This window comes from Uranotaenia lowii, chromosome 2 (assembly GCF_029784155.1).
Source record: "Uranotaenia lowii strain MFRU-FL chromosome 2, ASM2978415v1, whole genome shotgun sequence".
NCBI lineage: Eukaryota > Metazoa > Arthropoda > Insecta > Diptera > Culicidae > Uranotaenia > Uranotaenia lowii.
In genome coordinates, this window is record NC_073692.1 from 378,448,210 (window position 1) to 378,472,006 (window position 23,797).

Consider the following 23,797-nt stretch of genomic DNA (forward strand, 5'->3'; position numbering starts at 1 on the left):
TCATTCTGGTAAGATCTCATATAGAATTCTTGCATTATTAATTTCGTTCAACATACCTTTAAAATGTATGATTCTCTAGTTCTCTTCCCAAAAAGTGTACACTACAAAGCTCCTGTTTTTTTCAGTCAGCACTTTTTTCGTTGAACTCGGCCCAAAAACTTTTCCTTTACCGGTCGTGTGAGTGTGTCTTTTCTCAGCTCTTTCGTCGCCAAAAAAGGACATTTTTCAAATCTCCCGCGAGGGACATTTATTTGCTTCAAATGTGTAAAAAGGAGTCACATTACACGGGACGTGGCCATCCACCTACCGTTGTCATATGTTTTAAAATTTCCCCCCCACTCCGTTCCACCAAATGCAGGAAAAACCAACCGACGAAATGGACACAAAAACACCAACAACCTTTTGGTCGAGCTGATAAACAGAAAAGTTGAACGCGGCCAACGAAAATGGTAAGCGGATGCGGAAGGGTTATGGAAAAAGGCTGAAAAGGACATGGCGAGGCGGCACTTTAAAGACTTTTTGGGTCAATTCCACTCGCTGCCAGGGCTAATATTGATGTGTGTTTATCTTCGCTGGATTTTGGGGAGGGTATGTGGTATTTCGCCATCCTCAAAACTTTTGAGGTGGTTCGAGCGAAGGAAGTTTCTCCCTTTTCTCGCTCATTTCTTAACTGAACTTTACGGGACATTTAGACTGTCAATTTTGGTCGAGGTACATATTTTGTTGTACACTATGACGAACCGGTGAGTTGATAATTTGGTTGGGCTTGGAAAAACGAGAAAAGGCGGGGGCAAAAGTGAAACACGTTGACTTTGACCCTTTTCACTGACGGATGGTTTGAGTTGAAGAAAGTTTCCAAAACAGTTAATGTACATTTCTGGGAAATTAACTCATTGGATATTTATGATATATTTGATCCAAATTTCAACTACAACGCTTAAGGCTGTGCTATGGTCTCCTTTGAAGATTTAAGACGATTTTTACATGTTTTTTAACATAAACCTGTTAATATTTATTCTGGTTACTCGGCGAGATTCTTTCCATAAGCTCCATTCTTTTCATAAATAGTGTATCATAAAAACGCCAGAATATATTCTATATATAATATTCTAGAGATTTTGAATTAAACATTTTTTGCCTTCCATAACGTATTGGTTTAATCGTTTAATCTAGAAAAAAGCGTTAGCCAAAAATTATGCTAGCGCGTTGAAATCATCAACAATGAACGCGAGGAACTAGAACTTTTGTTCTACTCAGCAAAAAATCTCTAAAAGTATACGGAATCTAAAACACGAGTACCGTAATCCGGGGTAAGATTGATCACTTTTTTCAATATATTTCGATTATCTTTTCTGTTAAGGGTAATGTGGCATGTTTTATATTTTTAAAACCAGTACTGGACTCCTATGAACGTAAAACGTGGATGCAGAAATTTATTAGACTACTTTAAATTTGATTTAAAAATCGTTTTCGTCTCTGTTCAGAATTTGATGCTTTGTGGTGACATTGATCAGTCTCTTCTTTAACGATTTTAACGAGTTTTCTTAATCACAAAGGATACAAAACACCTTCATAATATTAACATGTGCTAGTTTATCAATTCAACCTTGATTTTTAACGTTTTATTTTAAAATATTTCTGATCGGAAATATTACTATGATGCTGCCTACATTTAGGGGCATAGATTATAACAATTGCTAATTAGTTTGAGCTTAAAAATACAAATGAAATTTTATCTTCACACATTCTCCTAGGCCCTCTCACTATTCCCATTTTCATTTTTTCTTCAAATTTAACGATTTGATAGGGTTCCTATCCATTTGTCCAATACGGGCTTACTCTTGAAAAAAGAATTTTTTAAATATAAAAAAATTGTCATTAAATGACTATAAAAATAGCACTATAATAGTTAATATACAAAAGTTGTTCACATTAAACAACCCGTTTGCATCTAAATGCTTTTGGTTATCATCAGAAGAGCTGTTTGTTTGCGAGCCTTGGAAAAACTTGATATTTTAGGATTTTAAAATTAGATTTTTACTAACAGAAAAATTTTTTAAATAAAAACCAAATTTTGCCTATTTGATACTCAATAATAGGCTTTCAAACGTAGGAAACAGTTTTCAAAAATTAAAACTATAGACTGAGTTAATGATGATAATATGGAAAAGTTTATAGTTGGTCAAATTTACCCCGGCGATCAAAGTTACCCTGTTTTAAGGTACTACACGCTAGAAATTATTAAACCATTTAGGGTTCAAAAATAACCATTTTTGACCTTTTCCCGGGAAATGTCATTTTATGAGTTCTCCATGAGAAGTCATAAATAACTTCTAGGGGAGAAGTTCGAATATGGTTATTTTTCAACCGAAATTGAAATGATCTACTTTTTTAGATTCATGAGAATTTCTCATCAAATTTTCATTAAAAATCAGAGTTTTTCAATTAATAATTCTTTTTTGTTACATGATTCACAAATAAAAATAATTATAATGGCAGTTTTGCAAAGCCTTATACATCTCCGGTCACGATAATCATTCCTCCGATGATTAGCTCCACCACCTCCTCCTCTTCCTGCCCGATTCGGGTCATTTCGTCATCGATCCCTCAAGAATCCTTCGTCACCTGCGTTACGATTCCCCCGGAATGCTGCTGGCCCTGTGACAACAATTGACCCCTCTTCTGATTCAGCTGCAGGCGGCCTTTGTATCATCCGGAAATCTGTAGCTGCTCCTGCTGTTGATTTGCAGATTGATTGTGTTGTTGGTGAGGGCCTCGCCCAGACATTTCGAGCTACCGACAGCAAAGAATCTACCAGCTCCTGTATGGCCGGTTTTTTATGGACAGTTCGATCGGATTCTGCTTTCCGGAGGGTAAGGAAAATGACCCGGAAGACCCGCAATTTCAGCATTCGATTGGGGAACAAAAAATTCGCATCAATTTCGAGTATCTCGCATATTATTCATTAAAGACTTACCTTCAGCAAAAAACGTTTGCCGTATAATTTTCACTTCTAGCAATACAAAACGGATTAATTCCTAAATTCGTTTTATTTTCTTTCGAAAAACGCACCCGGCTGCAAAAGCAATCATTTCCAAAATGGCGATAAAGAAATACCAATTTTTTCAACCATTTTGTGGTTAATGCTTGAGAACTATCCAAATGGTTAAAATTCTTTCTAAAAATATTGATGAAAAATAACCAAATTGACGGTTTACAAGCAAAACCTATAAATTGGTTATTTAAGAACCATAAATGGTTATAAAAAAAATGAGCGTGTAATAAATTGTTCTACTGCATAGCTCATGTGTTATGCCGTTTAGCAAGCAATAAATTTTAATTTTTTTTCCAACGCATATTTAAAGCAGACACACAATAGTCCGGATAATTTTTCGTCAATAGTGTTCCTATACATAGAAGGCATTGGTGGCCATCCTTTGATTTTAGGACGATTAAAATAGCGCCTAGATTGCTTCTATTTTTCACAAAAACATCGCACACATTTTACCATTAACACAGTCAAACAGTTCGATATTACTTTCAGTAATTAAATGATCAAATCCAAAAACTGTACGGTCAAGTGGGTCTCTTCAGTGTAGTGATTTAAACTTTTTTTTCATTTTGTGCCCGCCAAAAAATGGCACAAAATGGGAGTTCCATCAACCCGCCTATACCTGAGTTTTTCTTTATTAACTACTGTTAAGTTAACAGATATGCACAAAATTTCCTTTTATTTTGCGAAGTATAGGTGGGTTGATGGAACTCCCATTTTGTGCCATTTTTTGGCGGGCACAAAATAAAAAAAAAAGTTTAAATCACTACAATGACGCAGTCGGTAGCAATCAATACGCTTCAAAAAGGTAAGAGTGGATTAAAGATTAATGGGTAATAATGGGGAAACGGAAAAAGTGAAGAAATTTATGAACGAAAAAGTGAAAAAAAAAACCTAAAAGCTGGAAGATGAAACTTCATTGGAAAATATGATTTTGACCTAAAATATTCACAATTCAAGTAAGGAATAAAAGGAATTAAATGATGCAAAAAAAAAGAATGCTAAAAAAATAGAAAACGTTAAAAAAAGGAAAGATTAAAAAAAAAGGTGCAAAAAAAAAAAGAATAGACAAAAAAGAGGATGCAAAAAAAAGAAGATACAAAAAAGAGGATGCATAAAAAAAGAAGGTGCAAAAACAGAAGGTGCAAGAAAAAAAGATGGATGCACGAAAAATTATGCAAAAAAAAGATGATGCAAGAAAAAGAAAGAAGAACAGAGAGGCAAAAAAAATGTTGCCATAAATTCACAATTAAACAAGTTATGCAAAAAAAAAAGATGATGCAAAAAAAAAGATGATGCAAAAAAAAGATGATGCAAAAAAAGAGAAAGCAAAGAAAAGTTATGCAAAATAAAATTGAAGTTCAAAAAAGGACGCAAGGATAATTTTGCAAATTAAAAAAATGAAGCAAAAAAAAAACAAGAAAGGGATAAAAAAAGAAAGAAGAACCGATAATGGAAATCGAAAATGTATAAAGAACAGGAAATCATATAAAATGGATACAAGGAAGAACATGAAATACAACAGATAGTGCAAAAAAAAAACGAAAGCAAAGGTGAAAAAAATAATAAAAAGCAGAAATGGTTGAAGAGTGAGATAAATTGGAAAAGAAACCCGATTGCCATTAACACATGGGGAAAAAATAAAACAATTAATACACAAATGAGAAAGAAAACAACGAAATGAAATCTTATGAAAAATGTTGTAAAAACGGACGAAAAAAATCAAATTCTGAAATATATCATGGAACAATTTAATCAGAAAATTTTGAAATTAAGTGAGACCGAAATGAGAAGATCTTTATGAAGTAAAAGTTATAGTAATAAAAAAAATTTTCATAACAGAAAAAAGTTCGGAATGAAGACAAAACAATATCAATACATCACGGGTTAAAAAAATGGATAAAGATAGAAGCACATCAAAAGCAGTTTGCAAATCAGTTCTCACTTTTTTGAATTAATTGACTAGTTAAAGATAACAATGGAAAAAAAATTGAATAACCATCTTTGAAAAAAAATATTTCTGCTTTTGGGAAAACAAAACAAAATGTTTAAGGAACGTACAAGCTCGAGAAAAGACATCGGGAAAACTTAAGAAATTCAGAATTAACTAAAAAAAAGAGGTAGAAACGGTAAGATCAAAGGAAATAAAATACACACACACAAAGAAAAAGAAAATTGAGCATATCTAAAGGATGTCTGAATAAAGAAAAGAGAAAGCGATAGAATAAATCAAAATGTTGTAGGACAAAAATTGAAAAGCAGATAAAAAAAAGAAAAAAAAAAGTTTTTAAAACGTATATAAAATAAAAGAAAAAAATAATTAAATTAGGAATTTGGAAAATATATATTTGCATTATACAAATAAGTACATATTTCTTTCAAAGCAGATTTATGAAAAATGCAACCAAATCCAAATTTCAAAAACCAAGATTAAACAATTTAGTCTGACAATATTAAACTACAAAAAAAACGAAATTAGAAGTGAGATTAAAAAAAATTAATACAGAAGAGAAAGTAGAAAAATAGAAATAAGGAATGAAAAAAATGGAACAAGTAACTTAAAAAAATGGATAATAGAATAACATGCGTTAAAGAACCATTGAATAAGCGAAAATTATTAACTAGAAAAAAAGGTTTTCAATTAAATTCTTACTTTTTTTTAATGATTTGGCAAGTTTAAGATAGCAACGAATGTAAACAAAAAGTATATAATTTACATATTAACATTAAATGATTCACTAAAAAAAAGGAAATTTATATGTAAATAAAACCAAGTTGTTTTATGTGAAGTCTGGAAAATTGAAACAAAATAGCTTGAGAAAACGAAAATAAATAACAAAAAGTAATATATAAATAAAATATTGAACATGGTGCGGAAAGATTTTTTTGTAATTTGTCAAAAAAAAACCGGAATGACGAGGTGATTAAAACTTAAAAAAAAAATAAACAAAAAAATAAGGAAAAGGAGACGATAAAATTGAAATTGAAGAGGGGAAAGAAATAAAGAATAAACTTAGATGAAAAATTATTTAAGGGCGATAATAAAAGATGATTAAAATAAACGGTTATGGAATACATATGTATAAGTAAGTCATAAACATAAAAAAAAGATTAATAGTTGTATATTTAAAGAAGTTACCTTGAAGAATGAGCAATCGAGAAAATTATAAAATAAAATAAAAATGAGATAAAACAAAAACTCAAAAACATAGTTCAGAAATATTATTAAATATAAAAGGCATAGAGAATATGGAAAACAGAGGGAAAAAAATCATCTAATTAGCCGGAAACGGAAAGCAAAAAAAGGATTCAAAACAGATTGAGTACTTGAACAACTAGAAACTAAATAAATTAACTTAACAGTAGTTAATTAAGAAAAACTAATTTTTATTTTTTTTAAACATGCGATTCTCACTATATTTACAAAAAGGGATAACTTGCAAAAAGCTTTGATTTTAATGAAAAATCTAATGAAAACGTATGTATGTATGTAAATATATATTTTTTGATAAATTTTTGATGTCATAAAAGCCATTACGCATGAAAACACCAATTGCAGTAATTTCTGGTTCTGTTGAAATTAATTTTTACAATTTTTCTCAAAAATAGGATATTGCATACATTTAGGGGTAAAAAAATACTACAAAAAATTCTAGTAGCTGAAATCATAAAAATAAACGTTTAGATGAATGAAATTTCAATCTTGACAAATGCGTGATGCAAAACAATCATATTCGAGCATATGGAATACGAGATTCACAAGATGTCTCTTTGATTTGCCTTTTGTTGCATCTTACCCCAGGCGGGTAATTGAATTATCAAAATATTTATTTAAAAAGAATGAGTGATTGTTCGAAAAATATTTTAACACCAACAGAGTTGGAATAGGATCATTAAACCAGTTAAAAGTTTGTAAGCGATATCATTAAACCAATCCGTCATACTGGGTAAAGTTTTTAACGGCATCGAAAAATGTTAAAATTTGTACACTCAATGATGGATTTTTAAAATTTAAAATGAAAATGAAAAACTTTTGAATATAAGCTTAAGATGTGAACAATTATTTCATCATCGTTTTGTATTTTTTAAAAGATTATTCCATTATCTATATATATAAAAATGAATTTATGTCTGTCTGTCTGTCTGTCTGTCTGTCTGTCTGTCTGTCTGTCTTTCTGTCTGTTCCCTATAGACTCGAAAACTACTGAACCGATTTAAGTGAAACATGGCAGGTGGGGGTATTAGAGGCCGGGGAAGGTTCCTATTATGGTTTGAGACCCCTCCCTCTAATAGGAAGGGGGGAGGGGGTCTTTGATGTAAAAGTAATAAGTCTTCATAATTCGAGAACTGATCAAGCAAATCAAACCAAACTTGGCATGGGAGGGTATTTGGGTACGAGGAATGTTTCTAGGAATATTTTGTACCCCTCCCTCCTTCAAGTGAGGAGATATGAAGGAGGGAGGGGGCCTACCTTACAATTTTTAACATAACTGGAGAACTAATCAAGCTGATGGAACCAAATTTGGCATGGGAGGGTAGGGGAATACGAGGAATGGTTCTATGATTATTTCAGACCCCCCCCCCTCCTTCCAGTGAAGATACAGGAAGGAAGAAGGGGGCTTTCATACCTTTTTAATCGCATAACATGAAAACTATTCGATCAAATGAAACCAAATTTGGCTTGGAAGTTTATTTGGGTACGATAATAGTTCTTTGAATATTTGCCACCCTTCCCTCCTTCCAGTGAGGAGATAAAAAGTGGGGGGGGGGCTCCTTTGCAATTTTCAGCATAATTGGATAGCTAATCAAGCAAATGGAACCAAATTTGGTGTGGAAAGGTATTTGATTACGAGAAATGTTTCTATGATATTTTGAGAACCCCGTTCTTCAATTTTTAAAATCTTAAAGGAGGAGGTGCTTCCATACAATTTTTACATCACTCGGGAACTTACCCAGCAAATCAAAAAGAAATTTGGTTTGTAAGGGTTTTTGAGCACATGGAAAGCTTCTGTGAATATTTGGTACTACTGCCTCCTTCCAGTTGCGTGATAGGAAAGAGAGAGGGGGCTCCTTTACAATTTTTCTCATAACTTGAGCAAATGGAAACAACTTTGGCATGGGAAAGCACTTGGATACGTAAAAAGGTTATTAGCTTATTTAAGACCCAAATATGACATGAAAACAATGTAACAATCGAGCAAATGGATCAGAATTAGGCATGGGAATGTATTTGAATACACAGAAGGTTTGATCTTGATCCCCTCCTTCTAGATAGGGGATAATAGGCAGCAAGAGGGGCTCTGATACAAATTTTTTTGGCACCATTTCGACAACTAATAAAGCAAACGAAACAAAATGTTGCATGGGAGGGTAGTCGAGTACAAGAAATGTTTTTTCGGTGGTTTAGCACCATTCTCTACATTCAATGGAACGATATAAAGGGGAGAGGGTCACTCATAATTTTTTTTTTAAATATTTTGATAACTAATCGAGAAAATGGAACCACATTTGCAAGGAAGCATATTTGTGTACGGGTAATGTTGTTTCGATGGTTTGAGATTCCCTTCTCCTGCCAGAGGGGAGATATAAAGTGCCGAGAGGGCCACCCATTTTTTGAATAGCTCGAGAGCTTATCGAGAATGACGCCATAATGTTTTTCTGATGTTATGAGACCCCATTCCTTCCACTAGGGTTAAACTAGGGTTAAACTAGGGTTGGAGAACGAATAGGTAAAATGAGTTTCCCGTGATGTTATTTTGTTACAAAAAACTTTTCTAGGATAGTTTGAGACCCTCTCTACAAATAAAAAGACAGCGAAGATTCCATATATAAAAAAAATTAGCATAAGCTATAAACTTAAGAGGCAAAGAAATCCAGAGTCATAAAAAGGATTGAAGCACGGATTCAAAAATAAATGAATTAAGATTTCAAAAAAAAGTAGCAATTTTATTTTGAATAAACATTTTTGTGATATTTAAATTGAATATAGAATTTTGTGCAAATAAATAAAAAGTTAAATAACTAGGGACCACAAATTTCAATAATCTTTGGAGGGTGTAGCAAAGCACACCGGGTCAGCTAGTGTTATATAAAATTAAAAATTATATCAGTGCTGTGGTATACAAATTTTGCCTCTAACCTTGCTGTTGCTTTGAGCCAAATAGGAACACGATAAGGACTCGCGCAATGAAACTGAAAAAGCCTTGCAATAATTGAGTCCAATTTAGGCCGGAACAAATTTCAAATCCTTCTTTTGTCACTCGGAGCTGGAACATCGCGAGGGGGGGGGGGGGGGGGGGGGAGACAATAAAAAATAATGCGAAAAACAAATAAATTGGAACAAATTGCACAGATGCTTGTATGCAACAAAATTTCATACTATATCGTTGCACAAAACTTATAAATCAAGTAATTTTTTAACGAATAATTCAATCAAATCAAGAAAACAAACGGTGAAATAAATTCCAACCCTTCGTTTCATAAAGTAATAAATTTGCAACAATTAATGTATGAAAAAAGTGAAAAATGTTTTTTATTTTATTTGCTTTCTTGATGTGCACATAATTTCCAACTGTTTATAAGAACTTTTAAGAATCAATAAAAAAAATCATGAAATAAAGGGTTAAATTTGTTTTTTGGTCTTGTAATCTTTCAGATATTGAAATTTTTTTTATCGAAATTAACATAAATTCAAACTTATTTTTCCCTCCTTCGGATTTTTCGGAAGTTTCTAAGGGGGGGGAAGACAAAAGGAAAAATTGATATTCTTTCCAGCCTGATGAGATTTTTTACAACTTTTGACTTCCGAAGGAACTTTTGAGCAAAATCGTCATGAGGGAATAAATACAAAGGCGAGCTTTAAAAAACCTTAACAGATCTACAGATATGTACATAATTTACTGTTCGTTAAATTTCAAGCAAGTCTGTTTTGTGCAACAATTTTATCAAAAAAGTTTACAGAGATAAATTTATATAGCAGTTTTTATGTGTTTCAAAATTAAGGAAAACATTGTAAAATTTAGTTGAAATTATAACAAAAAAAAGTACTAGTAGTAATTAAGTTTTTTAGCTCCTGTAGTTATGCTATTTAAGTTTTTTTTTAAATTCTACCTCAAAGATGTTTGGTAGAAGTACAATATAAAATAGGTAGAATATTCAATGAGAAAAATAATTTCGGTTGAAACTTTTTTTCATTCATTCGTATCTTATGATTCGCACCACATTTGATGATGTGCCCTTTCCATACGCATGGCTTAAAAAAGTATGTAAACAAGCGGTACACAAGCAGCATCTGCGGATTTCAATCAGGCACACGAAACTCGCCAGAACTGTCAAGTTTCCAGGGGGTTGCGATTACACAAAATTCATTTTTTTAAAAACCAAATACTTTTGCTTTTGTTTTGCATATCATCCAGGCGCAGCTCGGAACTTGGATAAGCGGGTGGAGAATATTGAGCTTGAGATCCGTGAAATACGAGTAGGCAATTTTTTTTCCCAAAAGCTATGCTCTAGTTTTCCCAAAACTAGAGCATAGCTTTTTCTCGCTATACATTAAATAACTTTCTTATTCTTCAGACAAGACGTTGTCATTTCAAATATTATCAGTTAGAAAATGCCTCTGTTGATCTCAAAGTAATCCAATCAAATAAGCGGGAGAATCAATGGGGCTTATTCTGCGACTCGAGTGACGTAACTCACGAAATTTCACTTCTTCGTTCTGACTCCAGAAAATGTTTCAGAAAAGAAATTTGTGTATCGATGAGCTCTGAAAACCAATAACAGTTCATCCGAACGAAAATTTTGAGGCTAGAGAGGCTATTAAAGCCAGCAAAACAATATGAAATTTTGTAAGTCACGTCACTTGCGTCGCAGAATAAACCCCAATGTAAGTATTTTTTAGCCTATGTTCAGGCGCTTTCGAAATAACATCGCATCAAGATTTATTTTAGGCTATAATCTACATCTTTATCTAAAATGTTAGTTTAATTTTCTGCTCCTTAAACGGTGTTCTGCAATAATAATGATTCAATTTTGAGGATAATAATGAACAGTTAAAAGCCGAAAGAAAATATAACGACAGCTATTTCACCGACTGGTTAATCCTTTCACTCGAATTCACCACTTGCTCTATATTTATCGGAAAATTTTTTCATTCACCCAAATTGTTAAAGTGGAAGAAGAATTCGGAAAATGGAAATTTTGCGCATTCTTTTTAGCCTAATAAAATTACATAATTTATTTCATTCAAGAAAAAGGTTCTATCTTGGGGCTATTCAGATATTACGTAAAGCTTTTAGGGGGTTTGTTATGTTGAGTCGATTTTGGAATAAAATTAGATGACTGTATCTGTGTTACTGATAAGGGGAGGGGGATTGAAAATTGTAAAAAATAGCGTTACGTTTAATTTGGACGGTCTCTTGAAAGCCGCCCTTTAAATTCACTGCCATAAAAATCATTGTCGACTTTCAGGCGCATAATGTTGTAAGACACGATAATTAGCCCTTGGCCGTTTCATTTTGTAGCCATATTCGAAACATTTTTTGGTTGCATCATATACTTTGTACAAATTAATGTAAAATAATAATACAGTTTGAATCTGATTCGTACATTTACGCCAATTCCAGTCTTCGTTTTTCACCACCTTCATTTTATAGCACAATCGGTGTTACTCGACCTGAATGTTTGTTAATTTCTCGAAACGGCTTATTGCTTTTAAAATGGGCCGTACAAGTTGCGTGGAATTATGCTTTCATACAGTTGATGAGTGGAATAAATTTAAATTTTATGCATTTTGTACTTTTCCATACAATTTTTAAGAAATTGATGAATTTGAAATCAATTTAAAATAATTAGATTCGAAATGTGTATAACCTATTTCGAAAACTCGTCCATGCATCGTGAATTCAAAATTGAACCAGCCGCTTTCACGCACACCAACACATTTTTTTGTTTCCAGTTTGCCGTTTTTAACCGTCGTTGCTGTCAAAGCTGTAAACGGTGCCCAAACAATACCAGCGAAAAAATCTAGCCGGAAGACGCTTTTACGAGAATTTAGCTATTTTGCCGCAGAAAGTTAAATAAAATGCTTCCCAACTGAAGGTTTCGCAAACCAGAGTGCAGTGTGTATCAATACCGGAACCATGTACATCAAATCGATCATCATCGATGGCTTCAAATCGTACGGCAAGCGAACCGAGGTTTCCGGTTTCGATCCGGAGTTCAACGCCATCACCGGGCTGAACGGAACCGGCAAGTCCAACATTCTGGACTCGATCTGCTTCGTGCTGGGTATTTCCAATTTGGTTCACGTGAGTAAATTGTTGGGTATTTGAAAATTTGAATGGTTTTTACTGGTCTGTTTTTGATTCGTAGGTTCGCGCCACTTCCCTTCAAGAGTTGGTGTACAAAAGTGGCCAGGCCGGTGTCACTAAAGCCACGGTGACGCTTGTGTTCGACAACACCGACAAGGACCAATGCCCGTTGGGCTACGAAAAATGTAACGAAATTTCAATAACGCGCCAAATTGTGGTTGGAGGCAAAAACAAGTACCTTATCAACGGGAAAACGGTCCAAAACAAGAAGGTCCAGGATCTGTTCTGTTCCGTTCAGCTGAACGTGAACAATCCGAACTTCCTGATTATGCAAGGTCGAATCACCAAGGTGCTGAACATGAAGCCGCAGGAAATTCTGTCGATGATTGAGGAAGCGGCCGGAACCAGTGTGTACGAAAACAAGCGGGAACATTCGATCAAGCTGATCGAGAAGAAGGACCAGAAGCTTAACGAGCTCTATACGGTGAGTCATATTTTTTGGAATTCTTATGTCCATATCAGTTGTAACACATTCAAAACCTTCAAGCTTATAATCAAAATTTTGAGTGAAAATTGAGGGGATGCTCAAGAATCAGATTTTATTCAATTTAGAACTTGGTTCGTTGAGGTATTGCCATTGAATTCAAATTTCATGTTTCGGAATATCAAATATCAGAACTAGAAGTTCATATTTGAAGGGTTCAAAATTCAGATTCTGAAATTTAACTCCAGATTCTGAGATTGATTGTAAGGTGAAATTTTCAAATAAAACACTGATGGTTTAATTTAAAGGAGATTTTATTGATAAGCTTTTTAAATACATAATTATTCAATGCTGATGTTATGTAATCGTTTGGTATATCTTTGTACCTGAAAATAATCACATTTTCGTAGATGACGGAAAGAATTAAAGAAACATAATCTATCATAGAACGAAAGAACATAAGCCGCAAATATCATAAATTTTTCGAAAAAGATACAACGGCTCACCGGCAGGACTTGAACCTGCAATCTCCGCTTCAGTACAACGGCGCGTTAGCCAATTTCACCACGGTGAACGTGATGAAACCGGCGAACCCGAGCAATCGAGCTCTGCCGATCAACTGCTCGACCTTCTATCGAAAACACAATGTATATCGCGCATGTGATCTTTCCCGCTATTGATCTCTCTTGTTTCTCTAACCCCACCCCACCCATCGACTCGGGATTTAAGCCGAGCGAGAACATGGTCGATTGCTTCGGGTTTGCCGCAACTTACGGTCAGATGTAGAAGCAATCAGTGCTGCTCAAGGTTCCGAGCAGACCAGTTACACATGGAGGTTTTCGCCTCGGGTTCGCCGGTTTCATCACGTTTACCGTGGTGAAATTGGCTAACGCGCCGTTGTACTGAAGCGGAGATTGCAGGTTCAAGTCCTGCCGGTGAGCCGTTGTATCTTTTTCGAAAAATTCATGATATTTACGGCTTATGTTCTTTCGTTCTTTGATAGCTTATGTTTCTTTAATTCTTTCCGTCATCTACGAAAATGTGACATAATTATTAATGTGGCAATGGATGAATGGTAAAAATCTCATAATCGAATTTCAAAAACGGATCATTTTGTTGATTAGCCCAAAAAAACACTGCCCAAAATTTCACCTGAATCGGACTTGATTTAGGCGTGCGTCAAATCGCTTAAAGTTTTGATTTTTCAACCCTCCTAATGTATGTATGTATGTCGATGACTTAAAAACACCCGCGAAATAATCAATTTGAAAGTTGATAAATTTTTTGCTCTCTTTTATTAACTAGTTTGTTAAGCCTTTAATGATGATCATCAATCTCTTCCCACCCACACACACAGGTCCTGCGGGAAGAAATCGAACCCAAACTGGAAAAGCTACGTAAAGAACGGGCCCACTACATCGAGTATCAGAAGGTGTGCCGAGACATTGAATACCTGACCCGGCTGTACATTTCCCACAAGTATCTGCAGTTTGTCAAAAACGTGGAAAACTCGGAAAAAGCGATCGCCACCCTGAACGAGGTGATCGATGGCAACAGGAAGAAAATCACCAATAACATTGAAGAGAGCAAAGCAATCGATCAGAGTGCCAAGGAGCTGCAAGAATTGATCGATGGCGAGGGTGGAGGAGTTCTGTCCGAGCTGGAGAAGGAGCTGAGTGCAGCCAGTAAAAAGGAAGCCACCGTTTCGGCGGAAAGGAATAGCACCAAGGACAACATCGGAGTCGAGCAGCGGAAGTTGAAGAACTTGCAGAAGAGTATTAAAGATGACGAGAATGCTTTGAGCAAGAAGGAAGCGGAGATGCAGAAAACGGGTGACATGTTTCAAAGTTTGAAAGATGCTGACGAGGCGGATGCGAAGGGATTTGCCGATGCACAGAAGCACTTTGAGGCTGTTAGTGCTGGTTTGTCGACGAATGAGGACGGAGAGGCGGCTACGCTTCAGGATCAGTTGATGGCGGCTAAGCAGAAAGCTGCCGAATCTGCTACGGCGATCAAGCAGAGTGAGATGGAGCTGAAGCACTCTCAACAGCTGTTGAAGGAAAAGCAAGGGGACATGAATTCGAGCGATGCGGCCTATCTGGATGACAAGAAGAAGTTGACCAAGGTTGAGAACCAAATACAATCCATCACAAACGAGTTGCAGAAGATCGATTACGAAGAGGGTAGCATAGAGCAGCTACAGGAACGTAAACAAGTTCTTCAGCAGGAAATTCGACAGTTGAAAGGTGACTTGGATAGGAGGAATGCCTACCGGTGGGAATTCCAATACCGTGATCCTGAACCGAATTTCAATCGTGGCTCCGTGTACGGTATGGTGGCGAAATTGGTTTCGGTGCGAGATAGAAAGTATGCGCTCAGTTTGGGAACGGCTGCCGGTGGAAGTTTGTATAGTGTGGTCGTAGATTCCGACACCACCGGTAAGAAACTTCTTCAAAAGGGTCAGCTGCAAACTCGAACCACCATGATCCCGTTGAACAAAATCACTAGCCGGGCGATCGATGGGAATACGGCACGAGTAGCCGAGAATTTGGTCGGCAAGGGTCGAGCTGTTACGGCTCTGTCCTGTGTGGACTACGAACGGGAACTTGAGCCGGCTATGAAGTTCGTGTTTGGCCACTCATTCCTGGCTGACGATATGAATGTGGCAAAAACGGTTACTTATCACAAGCAGATCATGTGCCGATCGGTGACGCTGGATGGTGACGTCGTGGATCCCAGTGGTACTTTGTCCGGTGGTGCCGCTCCCAAAGGCGGAGCTGTTCTGCTGGAGGTCGAAGAAATCAATCGACTTCAGCGGACGCTTCTTCAGAAAGAGGCTGAATATCAGGAAGTCTGTGCGCAGATTAGGTAAAAATATGATCTGGAACTGATAAGTTTGTCAGATATTCTAACACTTGATTCTTCTTTTTTTTACAGCAAATTGGAGCGCGTTGCCCATCGCTACAACCAGCTGAAGGAACAGTTGGACATGGTGAAGTACGAGCTGCAAACATTGCAGCAACGTTTGGCTCAAACCACGTTCCAACAGGCGCAGCAAGAGATCGAGGAGCTGAAGCAGAAGATCGGTAAGCTATCTAAGTTAAACCTAGAATAATGTACATCTACATATTTTCAATCCTTTTCCAGAAACGTTGAAACAAGCCATGGTGGACGCGCGCCAGGCGCAAACCCAAGCGAACGCCAAGGTCAAGGATCTGACGGCTAAAATCGCCGACAGCAAGGGACATCGGGAGCGGGAGTTGAAGGCCGCCGAGGAAAATATGAAAAAAATGAAGAAAAAGAGCGAAGAGAGTCGCAAAAACTGGAAGAAGCACGAGCAGAGTTTCGAAACGCTGAAGCTAGAAATTGAAGAGCTTCGCAAGGGTATCGCCAGCTCCAAGGAACAGGCCACCAAGTTGGAGGAAGCGATAGCCGAACTGCAGCAGAAGCTGGAAGCGGCTAGCGAGAATTGCGGTCAAATGGCATCGGAAGTGGCCGCCGTGAAGCAGCGAATCAAGGAACACAAGGACAAAATTAACAGCCAAAACAAGGAACTGAAGTCGAAGATTCACCAGAAAGATAAACTGTTAAAGCAGAATGACGATCTCGAACTGGAAATCAAGAAGAAGGAAAACGAAATTCAGAAAGTGAGGAATGAAAATAAAGATGGTTACAACAAGATTGCTGGTTTGGAGGAAAAATACCCCTGGATCACGGAAGATAAGGAATTTTTCGGAGTTAAGAACACCAGGTACGATTACAATAAGGAAGATCCCCAGGAAGCCGGACGAAAACTGAACAAGTTGCAAGAATCGAAAGAAAAGATGGGGCGAAATATCAACCAGAAGGCGATGGTACTTTTGGAACGTGAGGAAGAACAATACAAGGAGGTGATGCGCCGGAAACAAGTTGTCGAAGATGACAAAAAGAAAATTCAAAGAATCATCACCGATCTCGACGAAGAAAAGAAGAAACAGCTGAAGGTAGCCTGGACCGAGGTGAATGAAAACTTTGGCAGTATTTTCAGCACTCTGCTCCCGGGAACACAAGCTCAGCTGGTCCCCCCAGATGGTGTAAATTTTATGAAAGGTCTCGAAGTAAAAGTTGGTTTTAACGGTATGTGGAAAGAAACACTGACCGAATTGAGTGGAGGACAAAGGTCTCTGGTAGCACTCTCCCTAATTCTCGCAATGTTAAAGTATAAACCCGCTCCCCTGTACATCCTTGACGAAGTCGACGCAGCCCTGGATCTCTCGCACACCCAAAACATTGGCAACATGCTGAAGGCACATTTCACCAACTCGCAGTTCGTGATCGTGTCCCTCAAGGACGGCATGTTCAACAATGCGAACGTGCTATTCCGGACCAAGTTCATCGACGGCATGTCCGGCGTTACGAGGACGGTCAATACGGCCGCCCTGAGGAAGCGGTGATGTACGACGAGGAATCGGGTTTGTTGGCGGCACGAAAGAACTGCCACAGTATACCACAGTATCATATTATTGATTAGAATGAATGACCATGCCAGACTCACGGTACAAAGTGTTTGTGTTTAGGCAGATAAGTTGTGAAGTCTTTTAATAAAATCTAACTAATCTGACTACAAGGACAATAAAGTTTGTACATCTATGAAAAAGAACGGGTCCAGGTTAATTTTACTTTGATTATGATGCACCTTTAATCTTTCTACAGTTCCAAAATTTACGAATGGCGGTGACAAATGTCTTATTGAGATTTTGAACTTCGAAGAACAACCGGCATCAATGAAGCTCTCAAGAGACTCACCAATCCAAATATGCACTTGGAGATGGATAGAACATTCTATAGTGTGTGATATTTCTTATGCTTTTTACAGTGCAAGGAAGTTTTGCATCGAGCCAATACAGAATTTGCCCATCGATTTCCGTGTTTCGCCAGATTTGAGTTGTGTTTGAACAAGTTTTTTTTACGGGTTTTAGAAGCTCGTCTGAACTGGCATTTTTTACCTTAAGCCCTGGCTGGAAAGAGGGCAAAATATGACGATCCGCGTCCTTCGACTCTCAAAATAAGCTCCAGTCACTAGTCACTATGCCTTCCTTGAAACGTTAATTGGTATTTGTGGTTTTCGGAAAAAATTTAAATGCCACACAGCCAGATGTTGTTCTTTTATGTTTATTTAAAAATCTTTCTTACATGATTCCTTTTGAACAAAATATTCCCTACTAACGAAAAGTATCGTTGACTGGGTTAGAATTCGATTTGAATGATTTTTTTCTCTGCTTTTGTTATGTGTCGATTTGTGTTAGATATGGTAAACCAAGTTAACGTACCTAAACCGATTTTTAATTAACTGATTAGAAAAGATGAAATTTATTCTGATGACACCATTTTTTTGTTGTTCTCTCTCCAAAAGTGTGTAAGTAAAGACGGTTAGTTTTATTCTAACGACAAAATATGACGAACATTCATTTATACTTATATGGATGACTGACAAAATTTAACAACAAATCTTGTTTCGGGTGGAGTTTTTCATGCTAAATTAACATTTTTCTTTTAATTCGATTTGTCCTTTTTTTGTATTCAGTTTAAGTTTTATAAATTGTCAATTAATGAAAAGGAAGTAAAATACAAATGCACATCTTTCAACACTGGCAGGCTACATTATTAGTTAGGACTAACAGCTTTTAATAATGAAAAAGTTCACGAGTGAAATATCAACAAACTTACGCTCGAAAAAGCCACTTTAACTTGGAAATTGTTTCCAACATGTGAATCGATAGATTTTAAGAGAAAATGGTAAACGTTTTGATTTTTCTCGTCCAACAAGGTCCAAAGACTTCTTTTTTTCTTTGAAAATAAATTCTGACAACTTGAGGTAAACTAAAAACAAATCAAAACTTTTTGTTCAAGCCAATTTAAACTAAACCGGAAAGAAACGAAAATATAATTAATTTAGAAAAAAATGTAAAAAAAAATATGGCAATGAAAAATGACATTCCCTCAGCTTAGGACATCATCTAGTGATTGATTGATTTCCTGATTAAATACATAGGTTAAATCTCTACTGCATTAATAGGACGACTTCATATCGTGTTAAGTATGCGCTGTAGGCTATACTTCGATCCATTTCTGTTTAAACCTTAATGCTACATGAATCATTTGTTGTTAAGAAGACGGTAGACAATGTTTAATTAGTTATAGCTTTCAGTAGTGGTTGTGCTGCTCGTTTTACGAGACGGAATAGTCCTCCTCTAGCAGGGGAATCCGTTCATCTCCAGTGTGAGAATAAGTAGTTTGTGATGGCGTCCTGATTTTTTCTACTAAGGCCTACAGTTTTTTTTATCGTAGCAACTGGTAGTTCAATGGATTTTTACTATTTGTAACAAAGTTGTCCACTTGCTCGAATAGAGTAAAATATATAGATCCTGTTGCTGTTACTGTTGTTGTTGGTTTTGTTTATTATAACTTATTCTTATAATCTGTGAGGAACGGCAACGACGGACTCGATCTAGCTACAGCCGATTCTTCCTGGCTACACAGTTGGTTTAAAACGAGAATATAAGTATCAACCGGATCTCCCCCGGCAGCCTGGCGGGGGATAGCCACGTTGTTATTGTTGTTGTAGTTGTATTTGTAAGTTTGTATTCGTTCCTTATACATATAGGTTTTGTTTGTGTGTATGCGTATGTACGTGTACAAAAACTAAATTGCTAACGGGCAGAATATTTTTCTTGCTGCAAGAAGTGTTGGGAGTTTTCGCACGTTCACATGATGCGGCACTTCTCTTCACCTCTGGGTTCCCCCTGTAATGAGAAAAATGAAAATAAAGAGGTTAATATTATAAGGACGACACTCTGAGGATATAAGAATAAGGTACACCGGGGCAAGTGCAAACGGTTTTCACCATAGTTCAACTTTCACATGTCCTAGAAAAATATGTAAATCTTCAAAAATTATCAATTATCGTTCGTTGCATCATTAAAATGGTTCTCAACAAATTCCCGTAGAAAGTGAAAAATTAAAAAATGTTGGAAAAAATTAACGGCACTTTTGTGAAAAAATTTCTAAGTTTGCACTTGCCCCGTTTATGGGGGCAAGTGCAAACGCAATGCTTTTTCCAAACTTATTCAAAGATGCGTCTGCGTATCGTTACTAAAACGAATTTAATACATGTTCCAGTATGTTTTATTACCTTTTTTTGATGTATTTGCTGTTTTTCTGCTATATTAATTACTTTTTGGAACTTCAGTTTTGCTGACTGTTGTTTGAAGCAAAAGACCTTCATTTGCCAAGGCATTACGGAATTTTGAATATCCGCTTGAGATACAACACTTTGGATACCCTTTCTGACCACTCTAATATAATGCTGAACCATTTTTGAGATGATTTTTTTTAATGTCTGATGTTACATGGCTTAAAGGTGCGTTTGCACTTACCCCGGTAGTGTCGTTTGCACTTGCCCCGCAGTGTGGGTTGACAGGAGTGAATATTATTTCCACAATTTTTAGGGTCTACTGAAAATTTATCATAAATTTTCTGTTTCCATCTGAATATCAGTCCCAAACACTCACCTTTCGACGAAAAATCGGATTTGAATGCCATTTTTTGTAGCCAAAAAAAGCAAAACAAAAACATACTTTTCATGTCTAGTACGTACTTGAATTCGTGTGTAATCAAACAGTGCCGTGTTTTTAGTGAATAATTGAAAGAAAGTTTAGTTTATCTATGTCAGATTGTTGGTTTGGACAACAACAAGAACTTCTAGAAGAAGAAATATTTTTTAATTTTTTTGTAACAGAGGAAAGTTGATCGTTTGCACTTGCCCCGAGTTTGCACTTGCCCCGGTGTACCTTAAATCGTTGGTCTACTTCGACAGTTATTCTATTTTCGTGACTTGTTAAACGACGTCAACATCCCGGTCTAATCGACTTATCAGAAAAGTTATTAGAAACAACCACGAACCAGAAATGAAAGTTCTGATCGGATCAAGATATGTTTCCTGAATACTGCTGGAAAGGTGCTAGAAAATGTGGTCCACAGCAGGATACAGCTCGACACAGAAGGTGCGAACGACCTATCCGATAAACAGTTTGGTTTTGGGAAAGGCCGCAGCACGGTGGATGACATTCGACTAGTCATCGAAGGGACAGACGAAGCCAGGCTGAAGAAGAGAAGAGGAGACCGGTTTTGCGCAGTTGTCACCTTTGAAGGGAAGAACGCCTTCAACAGCGTCAGTTGGGCAGCGATTGCGTCGTTGCTCATTCATATGAAGATTCCGGCATATATCTGTAGGATGGTGTTACTTTCGTAGCCGCCAACTACAGTATATGACCAGTGAGGGACTGGAAACAGTGAGTGTCTCAGCAGGGGTTCCACAAGGATCGAAACTTGGCCCGGTATTGTGGAACATCTTTTAGTACGAACTGCTGAGACTGTGTCTCCCCACAGGAGTGAAATTTGTGGGATTCGCCGACGACGTGGTTTGTCCTGGCATCTGGCACATCAACCGAAGAGGTCCAGCTATTTGCCACAGTAGCGCTCCAAGAGCTTGCGTCTCGCTCAGTACAAGACTAAGATGGTGCTGATCACAAACCGGATTTCATAACAATCAGGGACGATTGCAGCTGGACCGTGAGCAATCCAATCCAAGCGTGCGATCAAGTACTTGGGAGTGATGATCGACGAACGCACTATGGGGTTTGAGGCGGCAAAAAGTCAAAAATTAACTTCATCGTAATGATATTTGTCACATACCAGTTTGTAGTTATATATTTAACTAAGATATCCTCAATTTTTCAGATCATTATCATAAGCACTTTTCGTTTCACAGACATCAGACTAAGAAAATTTTGAAAAATATACTTTTGATCCAATAATATTCAAATAATTTTATCTCCTTTAAATGAAATGCTACACTCATTTCCAATACATCGTTCGAAAGCTTTTTTTCTAAGCTTTTTTTCGAAATATTATTCATTTTTACACGGTTAACAAAAAAGTGTAAAAAATGAGTAATTTTATGATTTACTCAAAAGGTATAATCATTTTGGTCTCTAAGAAAAAGCCTTACGTTTCCCAAAACTTTTTTTTACTTTTAAACATAGCTAAAAGTCTAATAATTCGAATGCAAGAAAAAATAGTTGCATATATTTGCATCCTTCAAAGATATAATAAAAACAAAAAATGGGTAATTTTTAACCATTTTGGAAAAATAGTATGGTTTATGTTAAACATCATTAAGCAAACATTGTTCATAACGAGCAGGAAGATGATTGTAATTGATTGTGGCCAAAAGCTATGATAGAATTTTGATATCTGTATAACTAACTGAGATTTTTTTAAAACTACTTATTTCCCAAAAATTATAAAATTTTAATACTGCACTTTTTTGAGTGTACTCTTTAATTCTTCATACGAAATTGAATAATCTTGAACAAAAATACCCTGAGTGGTTTTGCTTTAATCTCTCGCATATTTTTTTGTGAACACAGAACTTAAAAATATGCACGCGTTTCCGAAATAAGTTTATTTAAAAAAATAATGTTTCAAAACTACACTATGCATTTTTACGAGTTAATGTTCCAATTTTATTGTCCTTTCTGGGCACACATGAAAAACCAAAGCCGAAAATAGTTTATATTGGGTTTCAAATGTAACACCTCATTTCATCTTCAAAAAAGTTCATAAATAGTAAAATTATACTTTTTGCCGCCTCATTGTATGGGGCTGTCCCATAGTGGAACGGCTGAGTTTTACGACCCATGTCGACTATGTCTGATGAACCTGCGAGTTATCAGTGCATAACCGAACAGTGTCTTCGGTAGCTGCGGATGTTGTAGCGGAGGTCATGCCTATCTTGGTCTTGTTAGAGGAAGATATCTTCTGCTACGAGCCCAGGCACATGCCCGATGTGCGAAAACATGCCAGAGAGGCCTCGATGTCCAACTGGAAGCACCAGTGGGATCGCTCGGAACACGGCCGGTGGACCCATCGCTTGATCCCTAACGTCGGATTTTGGATGGATCGGAGACACGGAGAGGTGGATTTCTGCATGATATAGTTCTTGGCTGGTCACGGATGGTTCATGCAGTACCTCCATCGGTTTGGACATGTGGCCTCGCCATTCTGCCCAACCAGCGGTGACTCAGTTGAGACACCAGAGCACGTAGTGTTAAACAGTCCGAGGTTGAAGGGGTACGTACTAAGATGCTTGCGGCCTGCGGACTGCGGACCAGACACGACAGTCGACAACATTGTGCGGAGGATGTGAGAGGTTGACAAGACTTGGCGCGTGAAGAGGACTGTAGAGGAGTTGGAACAAGCACCAGTCCGCGACCGGTGTTGGATAACTCCTTCGCCGGGGAGCATCTGAGTAGTGTGCGTACGAACCTATCAGTAAAGCATACAAAGACAAGACATTACCTTCTGCATATGCCGAGCTGCCAGGTACGTCGCGAACTTTTTGTAGGATACCTCCACAGCCGCGAAGTATCTGAGTAGAACGCGCTTCCTTCAACGGAAGCTGCGGGGATAAGACTTTACCTTTTTCGCAGTCGACCTCGTAGGGAGAAGAGTATTCACGCCGCGAAATACTTTCGGATAGAGTGACTTCACGTCGTCGGCGGGTGAGTCACTCGAGTCGGTGTAGGATGACGTCTTCGCCGGGAATCATCCGAATAGTTTCGTAAAGCTCCGAACGTATGCTATGACAGGCGCGTGTTCAGGATAAGCTGATTTCGACTCGGCAAACGGACGGGCAAAGAGGAGTGGACTTCGAGTCGAACCAAGCGGAGCCAAGACCTCAAGTCGTTAGAGGAGCGCTCATTGGTCTCTAACAGTGGTCTCGAACAGAGACGGAGCACACGATATTCGTGGTAACCAAGCGAGCCTCGAGTTACGAGTAAAGGCCGGATCTCGAGTCGTCAGACGAGGCTTGAATCGTAACAAGAAGAAAGGTATATATGCTGGAGT

General features: G+C 37.1%; 2 protein-coding genes across 2 annotated transcripts in view; one reads left to right on the forward strand and one right to left on the reverse strand.

Annotated features, from left to right (window-relative positions):
* The first annotated feature begins 12,019 nt into the window (after positions 1 to 12,019).
* LOC129744466 (structural maintenance of chromosomes protein 2) lies at positions 12,020 to 17,457 on the forward strand. The gene is made up of 5 exons (XM_055736988.1): positions 12,020 to 12,360; positions 12,425 to 12,847; positions 14,205 to 15,715; positions 15,785 to 15,933; positions 15,995 to 17,457. The coding sequence occupies exons 1-5, from the start codon at positions 12,193 to 12,195 to the stop codon at positions 17,278 to 17,280; spliced, it is 3,537 nt and encodes a 1,178-aa protein (XP_055592963.1). The 5' UTR covers positions 12,020 to 12,192; the 3' UTR covers positions 17,281 to 17,457.
* A 525-nt stretch (positions 17,458 to 17,982) lies between these two features.
* The window catches only part of LOC129747060 (lamin Dm0-like), a 38,274-nt gene continuing 32,459 nt past the window's right edge, over positions 17,983 to 23,797 (reverse strand). The window contains exon 6 of the mRNA XM_055741074.1: positions 17,983 to 19,629. Within this exon, the coding sequence (XP_055597049.1) occupies positions 19,591 to 19,629 (39 nt within the window). The 3' untranslated portion in view covers positions 17,983 to 19,590. The remainder of the gene's footprint in view (positions 19,630 to 23,797) is intronic.

Excerpts from the sequence above, each read along its gene's own strand:
- LOC129744466 (XM_055736988.1), top strand. The coding sequence starts at position 12,193 with ATGTACATCAAATCGATCATCATCGATGGCTTCAAATCGTACGGCAAG. Across the intron at positions 15,716-15,784 it reads GAAGTCTGTGCGCAGATTAG|CAAATTGGAGCGCGTTGCCC; the intron begins GTAAAAATATGA and ends TTTTTTTTACAG. Across the intron at positions 15,934-15,994 it reads GGAGCTGAAGCAGAAGATCG|AAACGTTGAAACAAGCCATG; the intron begins GTAAGCTATCTA and ends ATCCTTTTCCAG.